The 23,463-nt window shown below is 39.6% G+C and overlaps 1 protein-coding gene across 1 annotated transcript in view; it reads right to left on the bottom strand.

Moving 5' to 3' along the window:
- The window catches only part of LOC141791536 (rho GTPase-activating protein 26-like), a 103,000-nt gene that overhangs the window by 51,189 nt on the left and 28,348 nt on the right, over positions 1-23,463 (bottom strand). The window contains exons 2-4 of the mRNA XM_074672092.1: positions 3,994-4,089; positions 2,270-2,331; positions 901-972 (exon numbers count right to left, since the gene is read on the bottom strand). Of these exons, the coding sequence (XP_074528193.1) occupies positions 901-972; positions 2,270-2,331; positions 3,994-4,089 (230 nt within the window). The remainder of the gene's footprint in view (positions 1-900; positions 973-2,269; positions 2,332-3,993; positions 4,090-23,463) is intronic.

Raw genomic sequence — 23,463 nt, 5'->3', positions numbered from 1 at the left:
TGTACAATCAAGATTTACACACACTGAAACACTAAAACAACACAGGAGGGAGCCCTGCTCGCCTTATGAGACCCCCCACAGCTGAAACCAGTGATTTATGGCAGGATTATGTTTTCCTCTAATCTCCTATCCAGGTCATGAATCCGTGGTTCAGACCTTGATGGACATTCGTGGACAATCATATGGACGAGGGGGAGACTTTGAGACATGCTGTAAATATTCTTTATGTGTAACATAATACAGCTTTGTGTTGATGGGACTTTCCCCCAGTCTCTCAGTACAAACAACTGACCAAGATGATGAACTTCACAATAAATTCAGAGTGTTTTATGGTGTCATTAAAACGTAGTTTTGCAGTGCGTGCAAGTAATGTATAGAGGTATTGTTTTTTTGCCTGAGAGACTTAAATATTGTTGGAATTGATCTTATTTACTAGGTTACTCTCAAATCTTTGGTCCCTATATTGACAGTTTTTTTTTTTTCAGTGATCAATTATTTATTGGATGTTTGTCAGATGTTTTGGCATTATAAGTAAAGTACATGAAGCGATACATCCCTTTATCATTTTTTTACCTGCAGACCTCCATCCAAGTGTCAAAACTTGAACATAAAAAACATGAAGAGTACTGACATGTTCACTGCAATCAAATAGTGACCATTTTGACATTACGGAATATGATCAAACTGAAAATCTGCAGTTTGTGGTAACCAACTGTACGTTTTAGGTGTGCAACATGTCTTCTGGTGAGCCCATGTCAGCTGCAGAAGCACTAAAAGGATTTTTATTGATTTGCTGATTGGCGTTTTCCTGCACACATATCAATACTGGTGCACAACACACGTGAGGCGGAAGACATTTCAGTCGGCCAGTTCACTGGTTTTGCACTTCAGTATCCTCACCTTTGCTGCGCTGATCTGTTCTTTCCTGAAGCGCTCCAGAGGCATAATCAGCACATCGTTGGCGTTCTCAATCTGTAAAGGTAAACACATGCAAAAACTGTGGCATTACAGACATTCAAGTACACATCTGAATAAAAACTGCAAAGTTGTTTCCATTGTATTTTCTGCTGAATTATAATGTTTACGTCTATCCTTTTTTCTCATTTCATGTTTCTCCTGTCAAGACATTCTTATTTCAAGAAATTTTTCATACCCCTTTGGCCGATTTTCTTTACCCTTTATGAACAATTCTAGTATCACTTTTCTTATTTTGAAATAAAATGTTTTTCAGGACTTGTCATGGGAGTGTGACTTATATGAAGTCTATTGAAGATTCTATGAGAAGGATCTGCTTTGATTGCACTCCCTCGCCACCTTCTGGCCCTGAGTCTCCGCACACTGTCGTAAATTACTTTTAGTGAAGCGTGCATTTGTTTTGAAATTAAGAGGAGATCGGATCAAAACAAAATTTCTTTATTCAAGACAACTTTTTACTGTATACAACGCGCCAAGGTATGGTATTTGTCAATACAGTTACGCAGCGCTAGGGTTTGAAACGCGAAATCAAGCAAACATTGTAGCAGTTGGCTATATGTTAGCAGTCCGGTGCTCCAACATATCTGTAGGTTAGCATGACAACAAGCAGCCCCTGTCAGTTTGTAAGTAGTTTATTAGCCGTTTATATTTAGTTCAGCTGGCAGCCGGGTGCTCCGACGTATTTGACACAGCCCGAGCTGTACTGTATCACTCTCCCATTTAGCTTTCTTTTGCTTTTCTGTCCTTTTTCTGTCTGACAGTTAGGTTGTTGTGTCCACCATCACTACAAAATTAATCAAAGAAATCATTTTTAGCAGAGAAAAACACAGATCTCTGTGTTTTATCTTTTCTCACTACTAAACTTTGTCAGCCACCGTGGTGTTGTCATAGAGACCTAGATGTGCCATAAATCAATCGGTCCTGGACGATCCATACTGGAAGCTCAATAGTAGCAATCTAAAATAACCTGTAACCAGCAATATTGGCGCTGATAATCTAATTTTAAAATCGTGTCCGATCAGGCATATATCTAGAAAGGAGCCTTAATCAAGATCACTTTCAATCTCCTCACAGCCCCTTTAAGAATTTTTTTGCTGCTAATAAAATAAAAACACTTGGACATCAGTTTTTGCAGTGTATTCTAGCACCAGTACTAGTATAAAAGTGATTGATTAATACCAGGTTGTTTGATATATCAGTCTAACTCTAGTTGTAATATTTCCTATATAACTACAACTTTTATGTTTCATGCACAGTTTCCCCTCCCTATGATTGACCTTTTAACCATACTCACCATGCGTGTTCGCTCATCCTCCAGGTTCTGAAGCACTGCTGCAAACTCCTGAAGAGACTTGGCTGAGAACAGACATGTCAGAAGAGAGAGAAAGTTGGTATTTGCAAAAGTGCTGATGACACAGAGAAACAGGGAGAGTGTTTGAAGAAAGCTGGCACAAGGCGAAGGGGAAGAAGCTTTTGTTTCTGCACTTGGACCTCTCACAAATGTCTCTAAACTCATGACACAGCAGAGTAATTAACTGGAAATGGAACCGCAATTTAGAGGGTTTGTTTCTATGGTGCTTTCATAGCGAGCACAGCTCACTGCTTGTTTCCTCACTTGCTGGCAAGAGAGGCATGGCTACATTGTTTTGGGTCAGAGTTTCCACTTCAATTGCCTCCGTCGCTGTCCAACACTTCACACAGACACACAGGCACACGTGTTAATGTTACACAGAGCACAAACATAATTATGCATGTGCAGCTTCATCAAATTTTTACTTCTTGTGTTAATGACATTTTAACACTCTCAAACTAACTTTGCTCAATATAAAACAGATTTCAAGAAAGGATTGAGTTCCTGGAAGTGAGATTAAACTTTGAAGGAGCAGAACTTTAGGACTATGCTAGGAATGTAATGAAAAATAGAACAGTCACTCAATAAAGTGTATTAGATACAGCCAAGCCTTGATCCAGGGATAAATATATTTGCCTGAGAGAGGCTACTTTCAGATCTTTTTTTGCCTGATAAAAGTTTTTTTAATAAAAGCTATTTTTAACTGTTATTTCTTTGATCTATTAGCAGAAAAGAGGATAAAATAAGCTTTTACATGAGGCTGGCTTTCAATACCCTAAAAACAACAGTTAGGGGTGCAGCCCAGTTGAGCAGCAAGCTGTTCAGGAAAGATAGCCTGGGTTAGTTCAACACAGGAGTGGGTGGGTCGGCCCAGTGAGGAGCCGCAGCCTGCACAGACAGAGCCCAACAGCAGGAGAGGGTGTGTCAGCTGCTGCAAAAGAGCGCTGAACGATTGGGATGACTTCATGGAATTTATGATTATTTACACTCATTTATTGTACAAACAAACAGAACCATGCAGATCACTCATGATCCCAGTGTTGGGTTTGCATTAGCATGAAGATTATAACACTGGCAGAAGGGAGGGAGTTGTCAAATACAGCAGAAGTAAAAAAATAAAAAAAAAGTGGGTCAAAAGTCTTTTGCTAGAGCTGTGAAACATGCTTCTTCAAGTTAATTCCTAAGGATAAAGAAAATGTTGGCACTGTACGCATGACTATACATTCAGCGGATGGAGGATGAAACTTAATGACAAAATAGTTGGACCAGAGTGGCTTCAGTCTATTTACTGCACCCTGTTTCAGAGAAAAGTTCATTACAAGATATGTACATGTAATTACTGTATATCACAATTCTATATGATATATTTGATGTTTTGCTAAAAAAGAGCGCAAACTTGGAACTGGATAATACTTACTCCATCATTAATGTAAAATAATTTTAAAAATCTATTAGAAAAAAAATAACAACATTAAGAAGAGACATCCAACTTATTTTTATTGCTTCTTCAATAATAGCAATGAAACTTAAGCAGGTCTTTGAATCTGTGCTGACACGACTGTTCTATTTCAGGGGCTACAAATGATGAAGCAGCATCTATTTCCAGGCTTTTCTCTTCTGGCAGAATAGCAAATACTGTAGGTTGGATTTCATATCAGGGAGCTTACCTATGCATATCTCATCATCTGTCTCGGCGTCTCCAATACACTGGAATTTAAAATCGTTGAGAGAGTCGGCGAACTTCCTCTTTGCTGTTGACAGACCTGAGAGGAGAAGAGAGAACAGAAAAGAAGCTTGTAAGGTGTGCGCAGGAATAAGTTTATAAAATGCTAAGTTTAATGTGTTTATTGATAAAGATTAAATTCTAAAGACTGGTTGAAAGCAAGAATGTGAGAAACTCTTGTAGCAGGGTCTGAAGACTGTATTTCATGCTGCCACTGAATGTGAGAGAGGGTGAAACCTGCTCAAAATGCAGACAGGAAAATGCTTTGAGTCCCCAGTGGTGTTAGTGATGAAGGTTGACAGCTGATATACTGGGGTGTACTTTTGCATGGTGGTGCATGTGAGTGTGTGCTGAATTGTGCAAAAAAGTTCCATTAAACTTGGGGCGCATTAGCCAAGTGCCAAGACAGACGGATGCCTTTCAAATAATACATGAGGCGCTAAGAGCTCCTAGGAGACAGACACTCACGGCCAGTTTGGCTTTGATTCCTTTTAAACTTGAGGCAGGGTCACATTCACAGTTATATTTCCTGCTGCTGGACAGGCCAAGGCAGACATGGGAAAACAATACTTTTTAGAACAGCCATGAAGGTAAAAATTAAAGCTGAAGACAGAGTACACGCACAAACATAAGGACAAGGACGCAGAATATAAAGAGTGAGAAAAGCTGGATCCAGAATCTAATGGAAAGACAGATGGGAGTCAGGGAAAGGACAGTGAGCGCTGAGAGGAAAGACAGAGTGTAATTGGCCATGTTTATGTCAATACCACAAGTCCTCTGTGCATTTCTGTACTGTCTGTGTGCCATTTAAGAAAGATTCTCTGAAGCTTGCCAGTCAGAGACATAAAACAGAGTTCAAGCAGCTCCTGTGAGTGCTGCCAGCAGCACACACTAAGCACACTCTCACAACTATCTCACTTGGGACTGATTCAGAAGACATCGTAGGAAGAGAGTGCACAGTGAATCACGGTGGCTCTGTAGCGTCAAAATAGCTAAAGTATGACCAGATTGAGACCACACTTTGACCATGAAGGATAAACTGTGGTTTTACAGACAAGATTACGCAAGAAACTCACAAGCGTACAAACAGGATATGGATTTCAAAGTCATGCAGTTGGTTGGTTACTGCAGCTCATGCAGCACACTCCTTAAAGAAGGGGCATTTTGCTTTCCTATATTCTAAACATGGATGTAAAGTAACAAAGCGGGATGTGCAAATTTCCAAACTGCTACCTACTTTTATGCTGTAGATCAATGTTTTTCAACCATTTTTGAGCCAAGGCACATTTATAACATCCAACCAACCAAAAGTATAAAAAAATAACACTCTGTAGCTTAATAACGATATAGTCTCTTACACTCATGCACTGTGAAACCTGGGCCAGTTTTGATTAACACAAAGCTGATATCCTGACTTCTTTTACTGTGTCAGAGCTGAGCACCCTCTTAGCAATAGCTTTGCAGGCAGGTGGTATTAATGACTCTATTACAGTGTGCAACATTTTTGATTCAGCAACAAGTTCAGCAATGTGGTAGCTAGCTTTGAGGGCTTGCTCCTTTGTGGTTTTTCCCCACGAAAGTTGGCTGTTTCACCATGTTTTCACACAGGCGAACAAAATCATCCACCTGCTTGTTTTGAAGCATCGGGTGGTTCATTTGGAAATGGCGTATATGCTTACTTGGGACGATGTCACTAGTGGATAGTTTTTCGCCACAGACCAAGCACAGTAGAGTCGGTGTCATTGCATCCTGGCAAAAGTGAACCTCCCATACTAGAGCCTTCATCAGGGTCTGAATTTTGTCCCAGGCCTTGTTCGGCGTTATTTCTTCTAAAATATTTCTCCGTTATCATCAAGGATTATTATTAAACTGGATTATTTCCCACGGCACCCTTTACAGTATCTCACGGCACACTAGTTTGCAGTGGCACAGTGGTTGAAAATCACAGTTGTAGATTTCCATGACTGTGTCGGCAAACTTCTCAAAACCGTCCATTATGAAAGTAGCACTTGCACAGGAGCTTCACAAGATCTTCACAAGACAACAGCATTTCAGATAGAGACTGAAATAAGGTTTTTCTGGAACACTACCATGAGTAAAAATATTTCAGCAGCAAATCATGTTAAGCTACTTAACTATCAGAAGGACAGTATAAAGCCAAAAGAACAGCACAATACCCCCTCTTTAAAAACAGCAGGTGGTACACATCACCAAAAAGCAACAGAATTTCTATCAGTCATTTCTTACACTGTCATTAAAGATATAAAAAGGTCCAAATGCTAAAGGGCGCCCTTGAGTCCTATACAAATTAATGCATGGCACTCACATTGTCACAAGTGGAATATATACATCCTTTTACTACAAATGCTGTTGTAGAGAATAACTATAGTTAACAGCAAGAAACAGGATGGCAGTTAAAAACAAATATGAATGCCATATATACCTTTATATGTACCTTAGGCTCTTTTCAGATGTAACACCACAGCAGCTTTTGTTTTTCTTTCCTTTTTTTTTGATCATGTCTCCCTAGCCCTTTATTTTACATTGTCCATCAGTGATTCTGTCTGGTAGCACATAAACGCATGGGTGGCCTCAGTTTGCCTGATGTCATACCGTGTATCCACTGAGCTCCACAGCCATATATCTCTTGTACACTGCCCTCCTCCTGCCGGCTCTTCTGCGCTCTTATTTTTGGCCAAGCTCTCCTCTCACTCTTTCTGACACTGACAGTTCCTCTCAGCACCTCCTGAGTGAAACACGCCGGTTGATGTTCATTTCTTCACTCTGGCTTCTGCCACACTCTACATGCTCTCCTTCATAAACATCAAAACCAACCACAGACCACCGAGGAGAAAAACAGACGGGCATTTTAGCCCCAGGTACACTTAGACTGTTATAGGCACTAGTTTGAGATAAATGTGTTTTCCAGTAGTTACTGTGTGTGTAAAAAGTTGAAATGTACCGCAGCAATTTGACTTGGGAAGATAAAACCTTTGAATTTAAAGACCTTAAGTTATTTGCTTATCTTCAAAAATCAAAGATCAAAAGATGAAGGAAAACTGTTTTTGACTGACACTTGCATCAATGGCACATTGTCACTTCTAAAAGTAAACAGCTCCTGTCGACTGAGCGCTTTATTCTTCCTGTTTTCTCTTTAGAAACCACATGCCTCTGATTCTAAAATACTCCCAACTTCTGCAAAAGTGTTCTTGAAAACGCTGATTACAAATTCAGGGAAAGCACCTAACCAGAGGGAGCTGTAGAAAAATCTCTTTAAATGGGAATTAAAACGTACAAGAGTTACTGTAGTCTCTTCCTTAATCAGATTAGCACCTAAAGCTAATCCAAAGCTTGATTCTGTGATGACAGAGCTTAACACCTCAAAGTGAGATCATTACAGAGATTGCCTTTTAGAAAGACTCCTGATGAATGAGGAGGTTGAGTTTTGAAAGACATAAAAAAGTGAGCAGCTGCTTTATGGTGCACAAAACTATGGGTTTAATGTGTTAGTTTGATTAAACGGCTCAAAAAACCCTGAATCAGTCTGGTCAAATACCATCAGTGCAAAACTACTACTGTACAACGTGGTACACAGGTCACACAGATATAAAAGTCTGTTTTCTATGAGGGAGAGAGATTCACTGCCACTACATGAAGACTTCTGTTTCATTCAGCAAAGTGCACTTTCTATGCAGAGGTGTAACTCTGTCTAGCACCACTTGCTGCCACCACCAAGTAAGTCTAGTATATGAATGAGAAGAAAATGAAAACAAAGGGATCTGTTTTGCCTTTTTGGAGTGGATCACTTGCTCTCCATTTTCACAGTTAAGAGAAAAAATACTTAAAAAAAACAATAGTAATTGCAAAATTTTACATTTATAGAACATTTAATCCTGAAAAGGTTACTTTGGTACTTCTTTTAGGCAAGAGTTGGAAGACCGATCATTTTACACTATACTTAAATAGATATGGACAATGTACAGTGAGCAGGTTGCCATACAAATTAGGAACCCAACAGGGTGAACAGTACCCCCATGAAAAGTGGAGAGGACCATTCACAGTTAAGCTAAACATTAACCTACTCACTTCCTATAATGCAAATTAAAATGCCTAACAGTTAAATACATATTTAACAGGGAAAATGTCACAACTTTGTAATCCAGTAATGTTGTATGGCGATTGTCAGGACCTTAGAATATCCCCAAACTCACCATATCCCCCTCCAGTGCCTGGAATTCAGGACAAGACAATGTATTGAAATTAATGTCCATATTGAGTGGGGTACGGATTCTGAATGCTACCACAAACAAACGTTTTTGCCACAGTGTTCACTGGTGGAGGTTAGATTTTCTGGACTCCTTCCTCTGAATTGATTTGATATCATTGGTATAGTCTTTGCTGTAAGAGTCTGTCACCAATTTTATGAGATTCAGTCCAATCCAATCCAAAGTATTTAACACAGCTGAGTAATAACATGTAAAAATTTCAGATTTATTGAACCATGAGCTTAGGTCATTGTAAAAGCACTATTAGTCATGTTATATTCCTGTGAGGGCTGTAACTATGATGAATGCATTGATGTTTGTCAGTTGCTCGAGAGTGTTGCTAACAACATAGCACGAGTTTTTCACATTAAACAAGATCCAAGTTGTATTTAATGCCACAAGCACTTTTCCTGTTCATCCCTCTTCATGTAAACACTGTGATGACTGTGAAGTATGACTCTGTTTCAGAAACAATGTGTCCAAATCTGATGAAAAACAACCTCACAAGCTTTCACTTCTGTTTAGCTGACTCGCCCTTGGAGGACATCTCGCTGTACATTTTGGCAAACACAGTGATGAGGTAACACAAGAATCTTTTCTGGCTCATTTGTGTAAATACATCACGCATGTCATACAGCTCACCGTAGCTGAGTATCGATATGTACGGGAAACATGGGACACACAAACACACATATACTGCTTCACATCTGTGCAAACCCACACATCAGACCAAAGTGGGGCTTTCAACTCAATCAAACTGCGTTTCTAAATCAAAAACACATTGTTGGCCTATGTGATCCTGATTCTCGCCAACACAAATGAATAACTACAAAATAAAGAAAGAATTACATGCCACAACAAGAACAGCGTCCAGAGAGGCCTGCATGTTAGGGGATGCTAATCATATATGGTTCATCCATCAATGCACAGAATCATAATCTCAAGCACCAAATTCAAAGATGGTACAGTCCAACACTGTTCTTTTAGATACCCATACAAATATTTGTTGTTGTCACTTAAATTCTAACAGTTATGTGTATTTCAAGTCTTGTTATCCAGCTTCCCTCTGCATTCCATGTCTTCTCATAGGAATTGCTGCATAGGTCTGTTATTGACATGATAAAATCAACACTGAAGCTCTGAAGATATCAGGGATATTCTGAATATGCAAAACCAGATCTGCAGCTGGTGAGAAAAAAAGACATTGTCTCAGGCTTTGGGATGTTAGACGTGTGGATGATGCCATGGCTATGGTGTCACCGCTATCTCCTGTTTTTGGTTATGTGTTTCCATGTCTGTGTCCAGGCAGGAAGGCCAGCAGAGGACAGTGACAGCTAAAAATAGATGACCCTGTTGACACATGCTTCTCTGTCCTCTTCCCCTCTTCTCACACTTGTATGAGAGAATTCCCCCCATTCTTCTTTCTTTCACTTCCTCCTAAGCTCAAAACCCAAGACACACACAAATATACAAAGAGCCAAATATATATGGCATATGTGGCATAGATTCAACAAGGTACTGGAAACATTCCTCAGAGAGTTTGGTCCATATTGACATGATACAATCACACAGTTTCTGCAGATTTGTCGGCTGCACATCCATGATGCCAATCTCCTGTTCCACCACGTCCCAAAGGTGCTCTATTGGATTGAGATCTGGTGACTGTGGAGGCCATTTAAGTACAGTGAACTCATCGACATGTTCAAGAAACCAGTCTGAGATGATTCCAGCTTTATGACGTGGAGTGTTATCCTGCTGGAAGTAGCCATCAGAAGATGGGTACACTGTGCTCATAAAAGGATGGATATGGTCAGCAACAACATTTAGGTAGGCTGCGCAATTGGTACTAAGGGGCCAACAGTGTGCCATGAAAATATCCCCCACACCGTTACACCACCAGCAGCAGCCTGAACCATTGATACAAGGCAGGATGGATCCATGCTTTTATGTTCTTGATGCCAAATTCTGACCCTACCATCCAAATGTCACAGCAGAAATCAAGACTCAACAGACCAGGGAACATTTTTCCAATCTTCTATTGTCCAAATTTGGTGAGCCTGTGCAAATTGTAGCCTCAGTTTCATGTTCTCAGCTGACAGGAGTGGCACCCAGTGTGGTCTTCTGCTGCTGTAGCCCATCTGCCTCAACGTTGAACTGCAGCAGATCATTCTGACCATGTCTACATACCTAAATTCATTGGGTTGCTGCCATGTGATTGGCCAATTAGAAATTTGCGTTAACGAGCAGTATGTATAAAATAAATTATATATATATATATATATATATATATATATATATATATATATATATATATATATATATATATATATATATATATATATACATATAGACAACAGACGGAGAGAGAGTTTTGTTGTTAAGGTTGTCTGCTCTGTCAGAAAAATGCACAGGGAACTCCTTCCAGCCTCAAGTATGACACTCACATGCTCTGTCTGCAGTATGATGACAGATGACATTTGCAGGACAGTAGCTTGGATACTGCTGGAATGAGGCATCCATCTCACAAAAGAGCAGGGAACACACACACACACACACACACACACACACACACACACACACACACACACACACACACACACACACACACACACACAGAGCAGTGTAAGCAACACAAAAAAGGAATCTGTAATCAACCACAACCATGCAGCAGCACAGCACAACGGCTGCTATGTGTATTAACTCACAAACACACACACAGTCCAAAGAATGGGCCTGTGTGATATCAACAGGATATCCAGCAGTAGTCTGAACTCTGCAGTAGCTTTGTTCCACTTGTATGTGAATAGAAAAGCTATTCATCAAATGGGACAAATACACACACACACACACACACACACACACACACACACACACACACACACACACACACACACACACACACACTTGTGTTCTATTCATGTGTGGAGACAATGATAGATTTGAGTCTCCTCATCAAATTCGCACATGACCTAGCAGCCGAAGAGAAGAAGAAATTCTGACTTTGAATCATTTGTTGGAATTGTGTGAAATCACAACAAGCTCAACTTATACAACTGGTTTTGTTAAAGTGTTCCTTGCATATAATCTCATGATTGCATATAATCTCCTTGGATCCGGATGTTTTGTCCTGGACTGGCTATATTTATATAACAATGGACTGGCAAATTCAAGCGTTTGGGCTTGTTTTACTGACCTTGTTTAGAGGTTTACTTGGAACAATATTGTTTTGATCTTATAGAAATTTATGATTGAGTGTAAATATTGCTTTTTGGTTGCTATTGTTTCAAGATCAAGAGAGAGATGTGGCACTTTGATTTGCTTCCACATGTGGCTGCACTGGTACACTATTCAAAGAGATGCATCATCTGGTTGCCCAGTTCAAACCACCATGTGATTAATGTTGAGTTTCAGCTCTGGTGGTTAGAAACACAAAACATTTTTTATTGGATGCACACAAAATATTAATAAGCTGAATAATTCACTGTAAAAACTACATCGAGAATATATATCAAATTTTGGTCAGCCAAAAGAAAATGTGTGTGTGAGAGCCTTTCTATCATGTGGGACACACTACTGCTAATTTTTATACTGCTACCAAGCGGCAACCTCCGGTCTAAGAATATGAGACAATGCGGAAGTGCTAAAATCCGCTGTTTCTTAAGTGTTCGCTTGAGGCTGGCTCCGGAAGAACTGGAAATCACATACGCACCAAGCCAAAAAAAGCCATTTTCAAAGCAGAAATTAACCTATTTGTAGCCTGGTTCAAAAAAGTCTATTTTACTATAGGTACCCACTGTATAGGGGGTGGATTTCTTTCTAACTTGGCCGTTCAGGGGATATTAAGATCGCAAGCTCCCCCAATAAGAGGCACAGCTGAGGGTCACGTGACTGACAAGCGCCCTATGGCTGTACGCGAAGCCCTTGCCACTACCAATATGGCCGCTATAGCCAATGTGCTTCATTTTCTGTTTCAGAAACAGACAGGTGACGTCGGCGAGCCTACATCCATGTTTTATACGGTCTATGACTGCTACATATTCATATGCTGTAGAAATCCCTGAATCTATCTGTAAACTTCCCAAAACTCCCAAAAACAGTTCAGTCCAAAAATAGTACAAGCTCTACACAAGACTTGCTGAAATGATGAGGTCAGGCCTCAAACACCAAGGTCTGCAGAGGGCTGGCCAATCAGAGGGAAGAGGGATTCTGTAGTGGGGGATCTTAAAAGAGATGCGTTTCAGAGACTGAATAAGGTTTTCTAAAGCACCCATGTGCAAAAAGGAAGGGATTTTTTTGAGCTGTAAACAATGTAAAGTGACAACAGACGGTGCCTGAGGGACAGTATAAGAGCAAAATACCCCCTCTTTAAGTTACCAAAACCAAGCAACTCAGCAGCCACATGGTTGAAATATCTGATGAATAAATTACCTACCTGAGAATTTTATCTCTTAAATTTACATTCTAAAACAATTTAACTGCCATTTTCCCCATTTTCTTTCACCCTTGGCTGTTTAATGTAACTAATAAATCATACAAGAGAAACAGAGAGAATCTAAAACTTCATAATATTACACTCACATGCTCACAATTAATAATTCAAGTGTCTCATCAGACTGAGATATTCGAGAAAAAATAATGTATCATGCAACGCACAGCTTGTGTGTGTGATTAACACAGACTCAGCTGTATTTGAGAGGACAGGCCAGTCACTGATCGAGAAGGCTGGTAATCTGCCTGTTCTGGTTGCCAGTTGGTTGATCAGTTCTACTTTTTAACCATTACCAAACGACTAAAAAAAAACGTACCTAAATTGAAAACTTTGACTGAGAAGGAAGGGCAGGGAAATGTTTCAAGTTAAAACATAACCCTGAAAAATCTGCAACGTTTTGGTTCCATTAATTTCTGTTCTTGAGCTGATATTGTCCAGGCCATTTTCTTGGTCAGGCTCTACAACTTGGGAAACACAGAGCAGATGTTTTTGGTCAATTATCAAAATGAGATTTTATTCCTAACAACTTCGTACACTCCCTGAGTTTTACAATGGACAGATCCTCTAACAGAAGTGTCACTGTTTCCATCCAAAGAATTAGTTCAATTGCCATAAGAACGTCACAGCACTGCTTCCAAATCCTTTAACCTCACCGAGTAATTCAGTCTGTTTTAATGGTGCCGTGTGAGCCTGTCAGTTCAGCACATTACTGGCTGAACTTTATTTTAGCTTTTAAGGTGCTATTAAAATGAAAAAAAAAAAATTAAACTAGCTCCTATGTTTGGCAGGCTGCAACTTCCCCTCAGCCAAGAACTTGTGTTTTCACAGGGATTTCCATGTGTGTGCACTGTACATGTATGTGACAAAGAAAGAAAAGCTGATATAGAAAAAGTCAGTTTTGTCAAATTCAAACATCATCATTGTGGTATCCTGATAGCTTCAGGCTAATACAGATAGTTCTTGTGAGTCTGAGTCTAAAACAACACCAAAAATCTCCACCACGACTGAACAATCCCTGAGCATTGACCTACAGCACATGGCAAGGTTTTCCTGTTGACAATACAAGGTTAGTTTGTCCTTTAGCAGGGAAGGAAACACAAGCGTAGTGGCAACAATAAGCTCCAGAAACAGGGAAAGTGTCGGAAAAAGAAAAGGGGAGGAAGTGTGGATGGCTTCTTTCAGGCGTTGTCATGGTTAGCGCAGGTTGGGGGGGGTAAGGGTCGAAGGCCACACTTTGTCTGTCCATTCTGCTCAGTCAGCTTCATGGGAGCATGCAGGGTCAGTGCACACTGACGCACAATATAAAGCGTCTCATCGCTCTTCCTGTGTCCACAAAGCTGAGTGTATTGGTGATTAAGGTCAAAACTGGACATGAGTCTAGATCCTGTTACAGGCACTCATTTCAGCTCCATCATCTGTAATACAATCCATTAACACAGCTGGAGAATAACAGAAAACAGCTTTGGGATGTCCAGTAACATTAGGTCTGTAACATTTAATCCCCATACTCTTGCTGTAGGCTGAGAAAGTGGGTTAATGTTTAAGGGTCAAAGGTGAAAAACTAATCCCGGTGGAATCAAATTCAACCTTTTCAGTCCCTGCAAACAGCATAGATGGTGTTGACTTTCAAGATGACATGAGAAATGGTTTGTGAGATGCAGAAAATTCTGTGCCGGCTGTAAAAGTTTGTTATGGCACAACAGAGGTCTTACCCAACACTTTTTTCAACACTGTACAAGTTTGAGTTGGACACAACGGCAATGATGTCATTTTAGAAATTGAAAGAAAGGAGTGAGAAGGATGGAGAGAGGAGAGAAAAAACAAAATGCAGCTCCCTCTATGAATTTCCCGACCATTTTGACTCATTTTATCACTACTTCATGACTCAGAATGACGAAAAGTTGTGAAAATAAGTTAGAAGATGCATTCAACACTTACAAAACCAGAATGAAGGAAGAAACAAACGCTACTTCACCTCTTTTTTTGCTTGAACGCTTTAGAACATTTACGTGCAGCTTGAATTTATTTATTTATTTATTTTTGGTGGATGTTTCATTATACTTAAAGAGGGGTATATTTTTCTTTTTTTGTTTCTTTCTTTGTCTTCACCATAGTAGCTTTACATGAGTCACAATTTTTGACAATCCCCATTCTATTTTTCAGTGTTTTAGAAACTCTTATTTCAGCCTCTTTCTCAAATACTTCATTTTAGCTGCTGTCTCTTTAAGACTTCCTGCTTCACAAACCCCCTTCCTTCTCATTAGCCAGGCTTGTTTCGCGGAGAGCTATGGGCAGACCTTGGTGTTTGAGGCCTACCCCTCGAATGTGAAATGAACCAGTAAGAAGCTCCCTAGACCCGGATTATAGGAGCTCTGGATTATTTTCTGCAATTTACAGTCAGATTCAGAAACTTCTACAGCATATGAATATGTAGCGGTTTCAAAATTAGCATAAGTTTTGTATGGACATCCAGGATTGTCACTTTATATCGATAAATAGATACTGTGTAAATATGAGCAAGCATTATACTCCCTCTTTAAACATGAAATAATACAGCATGGTGACCAGGTATCTGTGCTTAAAGCTGTTCTTCACAATAACATCTATAGCAGATTTAGAAGACAGAATGTTAAAACATACTCTCACACACACAAATACACACATCCGTGCTCAGCCACAGTTTCTACATACCTCTCAATCACATGCTAATTGCCACCACTTGTATAAATATCCCTGCTGGTGGGTTAACTACAGGCTGACACACAGACCTCAGGTCCAATAGCTCAGTCATACCCCCCACCAGCGCTGTACGCCAGCCATTCACTGTCAGTTTTATTTCAAATACACGTTACACCACAAAGGGAGATTAGGTAATACTAAACTTGACGCTGCTTCTAAATATTTGTGCAGATTTTAAACAGTGAAATAAACTTTATCGTTGTTTGTTTTAAAGTGCATTAAGTAATCTTTAAGTCATTTGTTTTAATAAACCAGAACATACCGAATTGTCTGAATTTGGTTCTTTACTGCAAAACAGAATATAACACTGGAGTGCATGTGAAATGTTAGTTATGTAGGTTTGTTTTTATATGTACCATGAGAATGTTGTGCAAACCTTTGTGTGTATGTTACAGCAACTGGGCGGACCACCATAAACAGTGTTACATTGTGATGGAACCACCTTACATATGGGAGCCATGACAGTCCAAACACACACACACACACACACACACACACACACACACACACACACACACACACACACACACACACACACACACACACACACACACACACACACACACACACACACACACACACACAGGGGGACCAGAAGGAGCACTGACAGGCCCGCATTTGGAAGCACTCACAAAAGCAAACATTGGCCAACACATGACACAGCACTGGGATTGACAAAGCAGGCCCGGCATATACACACACACACACACACACTCACTGGAAACACTCCCTTTGTCCATCTCAGCAGATGGCTTTTATCACGTTTAGATGTGTCAGTGCACTGACTGAGGGTACAAGTGTGTGTGTGTGTGTGTGTGTGTGTGTGTATGTGTGTGTGTGTGTGTGTGTGTGTGTGTTGTAGAACGTTCACTGTAATTAGCTGAAAACAGTCCCAACTCTTTTATTTACTCTGCACAATGGGTCTAATCTTCTGTGTGTCTAAAAACAGGACACAGACCCACACACAGCATGCACACTCCCCACTTCTTCATTCCTGATACATGAGTGTCAAACTGCCCATCCCGAGGATGAACCCTATAGGAGGAATTTAATGAAGGAGAATCCAGGAGCAAGATGAAATCATCTTTACATAATCGTCCAACTCCCGTAGAGATTTCCAATCAATGACGCTCTGTGTAAGTTTGTGCTGACTGTAACGGCACTTTGCTCACCAGAAACCGGCTGAATGACGCTCAGTGGCCAAACAAAGCCTGGGAACAAAAAGAGCCCAACAATGACACACAGAGCCTTAACTAGAAAAAACTGAGAGTTTGGAGAGGAGGCAGGAAGAGCTGAGAAAAAAAACTAAGAAGCAGGTGGAAGAAGGTCGTTGTAATAAGATTCCAGATAATATAAGTTTAAGGCATCAAACAAGGGAAAATGGTTTGGGGACAAGCAAAAGTAAGCATGGTTGAATGTTTAAAATAACTGACAACCCTCAAACAATTATGTATACTATCCTGGTTCATCCCTAACAGCAATCTGAGGTCTTGTCATCAAATGTAAACAGCAGAGGGCGTTATCTGCCTTTGACCTTTTTGTTTGATGACAGTAAATCCTTTGCTCAATAAAGCATGCAGACACAGCAGTCCAGATTTTACAGTCAGTGTGACTTCACATATTAGTTTCTGAAGCAGAGTTTTGAAGCGTGACCAGCAGTCGTCATGTTCAAAACTCAACCTAAGTCAACTAAACTCTAGGCACAAATCAGGTGGACTTGAGGCAAGCCTTTAGCCTCTTTGCTAGAAGCTACAGCTTGTAGCCTGTCAATCGGCCATGCCGCTAATCACACAAAACATGTCACTTTAACATTTCAAAACTAATGAGTTGGAGCTTATCTAACCAAAATAGTTTGGTGTTCCAGGCTGTAAACATTTTTATTTTTGATGTAAATATCTGCTTTCTTGATTTGTTAGTATAAGGTCCTTCAAGTGGGCACTTAAGGAACTGCAGTTTTAAGCAACTCTGCATCAGCTTCATTTCTCAAGCTTGGAGGTTGCTTCTTATTTGACACCTGCTATCAACTAGTGGACAAAAAGGCAAAATAAAAACCTCAAGATAACAGATTATGGGATAATCCATTCCTTTTACTTAAAACTGTTTTACTTACCAACATGGTTCATTGCCAGAATGGGAAAAAAAGTTGCATTATGAACACAGAAAACGTTATATTCTTGATAATGATTCTATGGTGGCGTATTGTATTCACAAACAAAAATTGAAAAAAAAATCTCTTGTTTTAACGAGATAGCACCACATAAAAACAGGGGTTTTATTTATTTACTTTTAAATTTTCCTGTTATTATGATATACCATCTCATAAAAACAGAAAATATTTATTTCTGATTGTCATGTTTGTATGAGATACTACCTTGTAAAAACATTTACTTTTTACTTTTCAAATTCCTGTTTTTACGAGATAGTGTCTCATAAAAATAGGAAAATCTAAAATATATATTTTCTATTTTTACGAGATAGTATGTCATAAAAAAGGGAAATTAAAAAATAAAAAAAATCCTGTTTTTTATTAGACACTATCCCATAAAAAAAGGTTTGTTTTTATTTTCGGGTGAATGCAATACACCACTGTATAATTCAAATTTGACTCTTCAACAAAATTGAGAAAAAGTATGAAACAATATGTTCATATCTCCCCTGTGATCCCACATAGGTCATGTTCTTTCAAACAAACCCAGTGAAAAACTTGATTTAAGCTTCATATGACCACTCAGTCACCTGACTTCATTGAAACTCTGCAGTCTTTCCAGTCTCTGTGGTTTAAACTACACCACTGACTGTATAATTGACTGTAATAGTTGGAAATTATCAGTGAAACTCTGGGAATGAAATAGGGAAACACTGTATATCATTGAGACTTTTATATCCCCCTTTCTCTTTTGTACCAGGACACATAGTTGAGGTATCCTGGCAACATGCACACAGAAGCCAGAGTTACAACGAGAAGCAGGAAGTCAAGTTTCTCTGTCTCTCTGTTCTTTCTAAGCCTTTTTGAAAGTATTTCTGCTTCTGTTTTCATTTCTGTCTTTTCCTTCATATTTTTCCCTTTTTAGTCTTACTTTCTCTCACTTTCTTCCCTCTTTCCCCTCTTCTCTCTTTCTCTCCATAACCCTCTTTCAACCTCTCCATCACTCTTTTTCCCGCTCTCTTGTTGGCAATGTCACGCCTGTTGCTGACACAGCGAACACAGACAACCAGGGAAGGTTTTCCTCTCCCTCTCATTTTTAAAAAACAGAGTCTGCGGGGTGAAATCATCCTGCAGACTGCCTGCTGCTGCAGGAAAAAATCCACAGCAGGAATGTGGGGCAGAGCAAAGGACACGGGACCAGAAAATGCCCAACGCTGGCCAAACCTGACCTCGTAAATCGCAGGAAAATACCAAGTTTTCCTCCAGTTGTGTAAGTCTTAGAGAGGTGAAGGAAACACAGATACCACAAGCATCCGAGTGCACCCACGATCATTTGCTAGAGCTTTTTGATCTTGAAAAGTTCTGCAGACAGTATTTAAAAGATTGGTTTAAAGACAGTGTATTTCTAGTCTTTGAGTAGAGGGAGGAAACTGGGAGATAGTCAGGAATAATGTGTGGTAAAGGGCTGCAGCTTTATATTGGAGTTGGGCTGCCTGCGCTGTTTAACATTAAATGAAAGAAATGCAATTTGGTTTAAAATGCTAGGAGGAGGATCTGTTGTAATTGCACTCCCTCGCCACCTTGTGGCCCGGACTCTCCGCACACTGCTGTAAATTACTTTCTGTGAGGTGTGTGTTTGTTTTGGAATTAAATGGAGATTGGATCGAAACTAATTTTCTTTGTTTAAGACAACTTTTTACTGGATACAAGGTGCCAAGCTAAGGTATTTATCAGTACAGTCACGTAGCAATACAGTTTGAAATGTGACATCAAGCAAACGTTGTAGTAGCCGGCTATGTGTTAGAGACATCTTCAGTGTGGTGCTACGACGTATCTGTAGGCTGTCGTGACAACAAGTAAACACTGTCATTTTGTCAGCAGTTTAGTAGCTGTTTAAATTTAGCGCAGCTGGCAGCTAAGTCCTGCCAGTCATCTATCAAGTAGAGCTAACGTAACCTCACTGTTCATTTTATTGATAGACTCTCAAGTTTGAACAGACCACTGCAGAATAACTGCTGCATGTGGGATGGAACGAACATTGTCATAAACACATTATCCCTATATAATAGAGTGATACAGTCCAAGCTAAAGGCTAATACACCTTTGAGATCAGCCTAGTTTTTAGCAGAGAAAAACACAGATCTCTGTGCTTCATCTCTTCTCACTATTTCATCAGCTGGTGTGGTGTTTTCATAGAGACCTAAGTGTGCTGTAAATCAATCCTGTCCTGGTCGACCCGTCTTGGAAGCAAATAAGTAGCAATTTTTAATAACCTGTAACCAGCAATATTGGCACTAATAATCTCAGTTTAAAGTGTGGATTACAATCAGGCATATATCTAGAAGAAAGCCTTTTGAAGATTACCTTAAAACAGCCCCTTTAGAATAAAATGGAATCTTACAAAAAAAAAAAAATCAGATTTCACAGGGCCATATTATCTTACCTTAATCCTGTCTTAAAAATATGTAGGAAGTGTTTTCTAGGTAGAATTTAATCTTGCTTTTTATTAACAGTCAGATGAGTTACTCACTTTATATATTTTTTAAAAGAAGAGGCTTTTCTTTAGCCTGCTGTCCATCATCCAATTTGACACCCACCCCATCACCACAGTTTCAAGCTTTGATTTGCCAACCTTGTAGCAGATGGTCTTATTATATTTTTGAGCTAATCAAGAGGCATCAGTCTGTTTTATAACCAGCTAAAAACTCCTCACAGGGGCTTTGATATGTTAAACATCTGTGTCTCACTTTGGTGATGACACCAACAACATTCCTGTATGTAGAATGATAAAACCTTCTTCTGTGAGTAGAGAGGCCTCAATGGGCTAGAAAAGTCTTTTAGCAGCTTTAGCTCCAGTTTCCCTCTAAAAGAAATCTCTGAAGTATCTTCTGAAATGACAACCATGGTTTGAAACAGGGCTAACATGTCCCTTTCAAAACAGGAAAACTCAGAGAATACATTACCTGTCTTTGCACAGAGCTGACAGCAAATGTGGAGAACACAGGATGGCAGAAACACATGAGGATACATGCACACTCATAGCAAGGCAAGAGACACAGGGGAAACTGTAGCCGGAGGATGACAGAGTAGTTTTCCTTCTGTTGATGTTTGTTGAAGCTGCCTGAGCTGCCTGGGAGGCTCTGTTGTCCCACAAAAGGTCATCACTGGTACAACATAAACTAAAGGCTAATCCAACACTAACAGTGGAAAAAGACGATATAGTCTTTATATTTAATTCAGTCAAGAAGTTGTTTGTAAATCATTTAAAGCAAAACTGTGAGACACATTTTTTTTCTTTTACTTTCCCATAATATCCTTCTCAACACAGTAAAATCCACAAATAATGAACTTAACATAAATAAATACCGCACATGATTGGACAACACTTCACTTGGCCAACAGTATGAATGACTGTTGAGCACATGACCGATCAGACCAGTAGGAGTGTTGATAGGAGAGAAAGGAGGAAACCACACTAACCAGATTAGAGTCAGTCCTCAAATAGCTTCTGTCCACCTCCTACTCTTCCTCTCCTGACCCAGACCTTCTTCTTCAAACACTAAACTGTGACCTTGCGAACTCAGCTAGACTAAAAGGTTGTCCTCAACCAACCAGGCACATCAGGTAGGTAACATTGACAACAGCTTGTGAATGAAGCCAACAAAAATGTAATACGGTAAGGGCTTATTTGATTTGCATCTGCTACACTGCATGTTCTATCTTTCTGAACTGTATACTGTAGCAACTAGAAATGGGTTCCTTTCACGTCTGAAACAATACAATATTAATGCCTGGTACCTGGCAATTGGTACTCAACAGTATTCATTTTCAGTACTTTTGTGTGTGTTTATTTGGTAATGAGTATTCATTTGTTTGATAATAAAAATAAAAAGTATTCCAGCTACACATATTAACTTCTCAATATATAAACCAGTTATGCTGTGTTCATGTTCAGTATGGAGAACTGTCTGCTCCTTCACTCTCTCACAGACACAAGGATGCGTTCAGGTACCATAACATGGTACTGTTTGATTTTACGCCAGTCAGTACTTGTACTACAGACAGAATTCAGTCAGTACCTATAAAAGTACCCAATCCCAAAGTAACCAACCCCTCGCAACAACCAAGTTTGTATGCTGTTGCTGCTGGACTTACCACCAGTCTCAATAACTAAGGTTCCACGTTTCAAAGATCTGCAGGGCAGGACGGATGATAAAGATGAACTATTCTGATTCTGATTTTCTGATTTACAAAAACTGGATTTGAAATTGAAGTAAGCTTTTTTGGGGGACTGTTTGTTTTTGTTTTTTTTTAAACAGAAATGTATGCACACAGTGTGTGATGGAATTTGTGCTTGGTAGATTATTTTTATTGTTGTAACAATACTTTTTGTCAACAAATTTTAAACTGTGAGAAAACCTAATTACTTCCCTTTTAATTGGTGCGACTTCTGTAAGGAACATGAATAGCAAAACTGAGTATGTAGGGTGCAGCCATGACAAAATCTTCTCTACAAATGCCAAACAGCTTATCCCTTCCACATCTTACAATGACACATGAGATTTTCATGCAAGCATGCAAGATTCATGCAGAAGGATGTTGAAAAAGCTGGCAAAACTCAGATGTGTGCAAAGCAACTCTTCAGCACCCTCTCATTTGATTCCTGCTTGTGAATCTCATAAATTCTTGTGAGATTTGGCAGGGATTTTCCACCATTCAGTAATTCTCTTATTTACTTGTTGGTATGTATATCTAATATCAGTAAATTATTGGTATAAAGTTCTGCATGTCTACAAGTGATAAGACATACAAGATTATGCAGATTTCTCAAAATATACATTTATTAACAAAAAAGAATTCACATCACACATACAAAGAAGTTCTGCATCTCTGCATCACCATGCTTTGCATTGGATACTGACCAAATGTTTTCATCACACTGTGAAGAATTGCTAAATGCTCATTTCTGCATCTATTACTGCTTTTTCAGCACTTATGTCAGAAATGGCTGAAATGTCTTCCACGCATTGCAAAATTATCAAAGCTTTCTTGTAATGGCAGCATTACAGTAAAGCAGCTTGCCAAACAGAAAAATGCTGGGATAAAATGCCAGCACATCATCTGCCAACACGCAGCCTGAGGGCCAGCGCTGACTGACTTCCCTGTAGATATTAGCAGACAGGCCAGTCTTCTGTCTAGGACAACTCGGGACAGCAGCTCTAAGCATGGGCTCTGTTGTTAACCAGGAAATAAATCAGTAGTCTGTAACAGGATTGGCTGAAATCCTGCCTGACCTCATTGCTTTGACTCTTTGGAGACAGACAGAGAGGACAACTGGAAGAGAAGACTCAGAAAAGTGAAAGTCATAAATGAAGGGAGACTAAAGGACAGAAGGAAATCATAAAAGTTGCATTTGTTCTTTGGTAACTGCCAAGATTCTCTAATGTAGCTACTTTGGCGGAGAGTTCAGTTGAAATCTTACCCTGCTTTATTCTTTTTTTCCGATATCAAATGTTTTTCAGATAGTGATAGAGAAGTAAGGAATTTATAGGGCGGTGGAGGATACAACACAGAATCAGTGAAGCAATATGTCACATCTGTGTGGCAATCTAGAAATATAAGAAGGACAAAGATGAAACACATTTTCATCAGACATAAAATCAACCCTTCATTGACTTGTGTGAACTGGACGTACAGTTCCAGCGTTTTGAAAGTGCTCTTAATCCTTTCCCAGGCTCAGAGCGACCACACATTCTACTTTCTTTGTCGGTATTT

This window comes from Halichoeres trimaculatus, unplaced genomic scaffold (assembly GCF_033239565.1).
Source record: "Halichoeres trimaculatus isolate MK-OKI-2021-1 unplaced genomic scaffold, fHalTri1.1 fHalTri1_scaffold_6, whole genome shotgun sequence".
Taxonomy (NCBI): domain Eukaryota; kingdom Metazoa; phylum Chordata; class Actinopteri; order Labriformes; family Labridae; genus Halichoeres; species Halichoeres trimaculatus.
The sequence above is the reverse complement of the archived record's forward strand: the minus strand, read 5'-3'. Positions and strand labels throughout refer to the sequence as shown.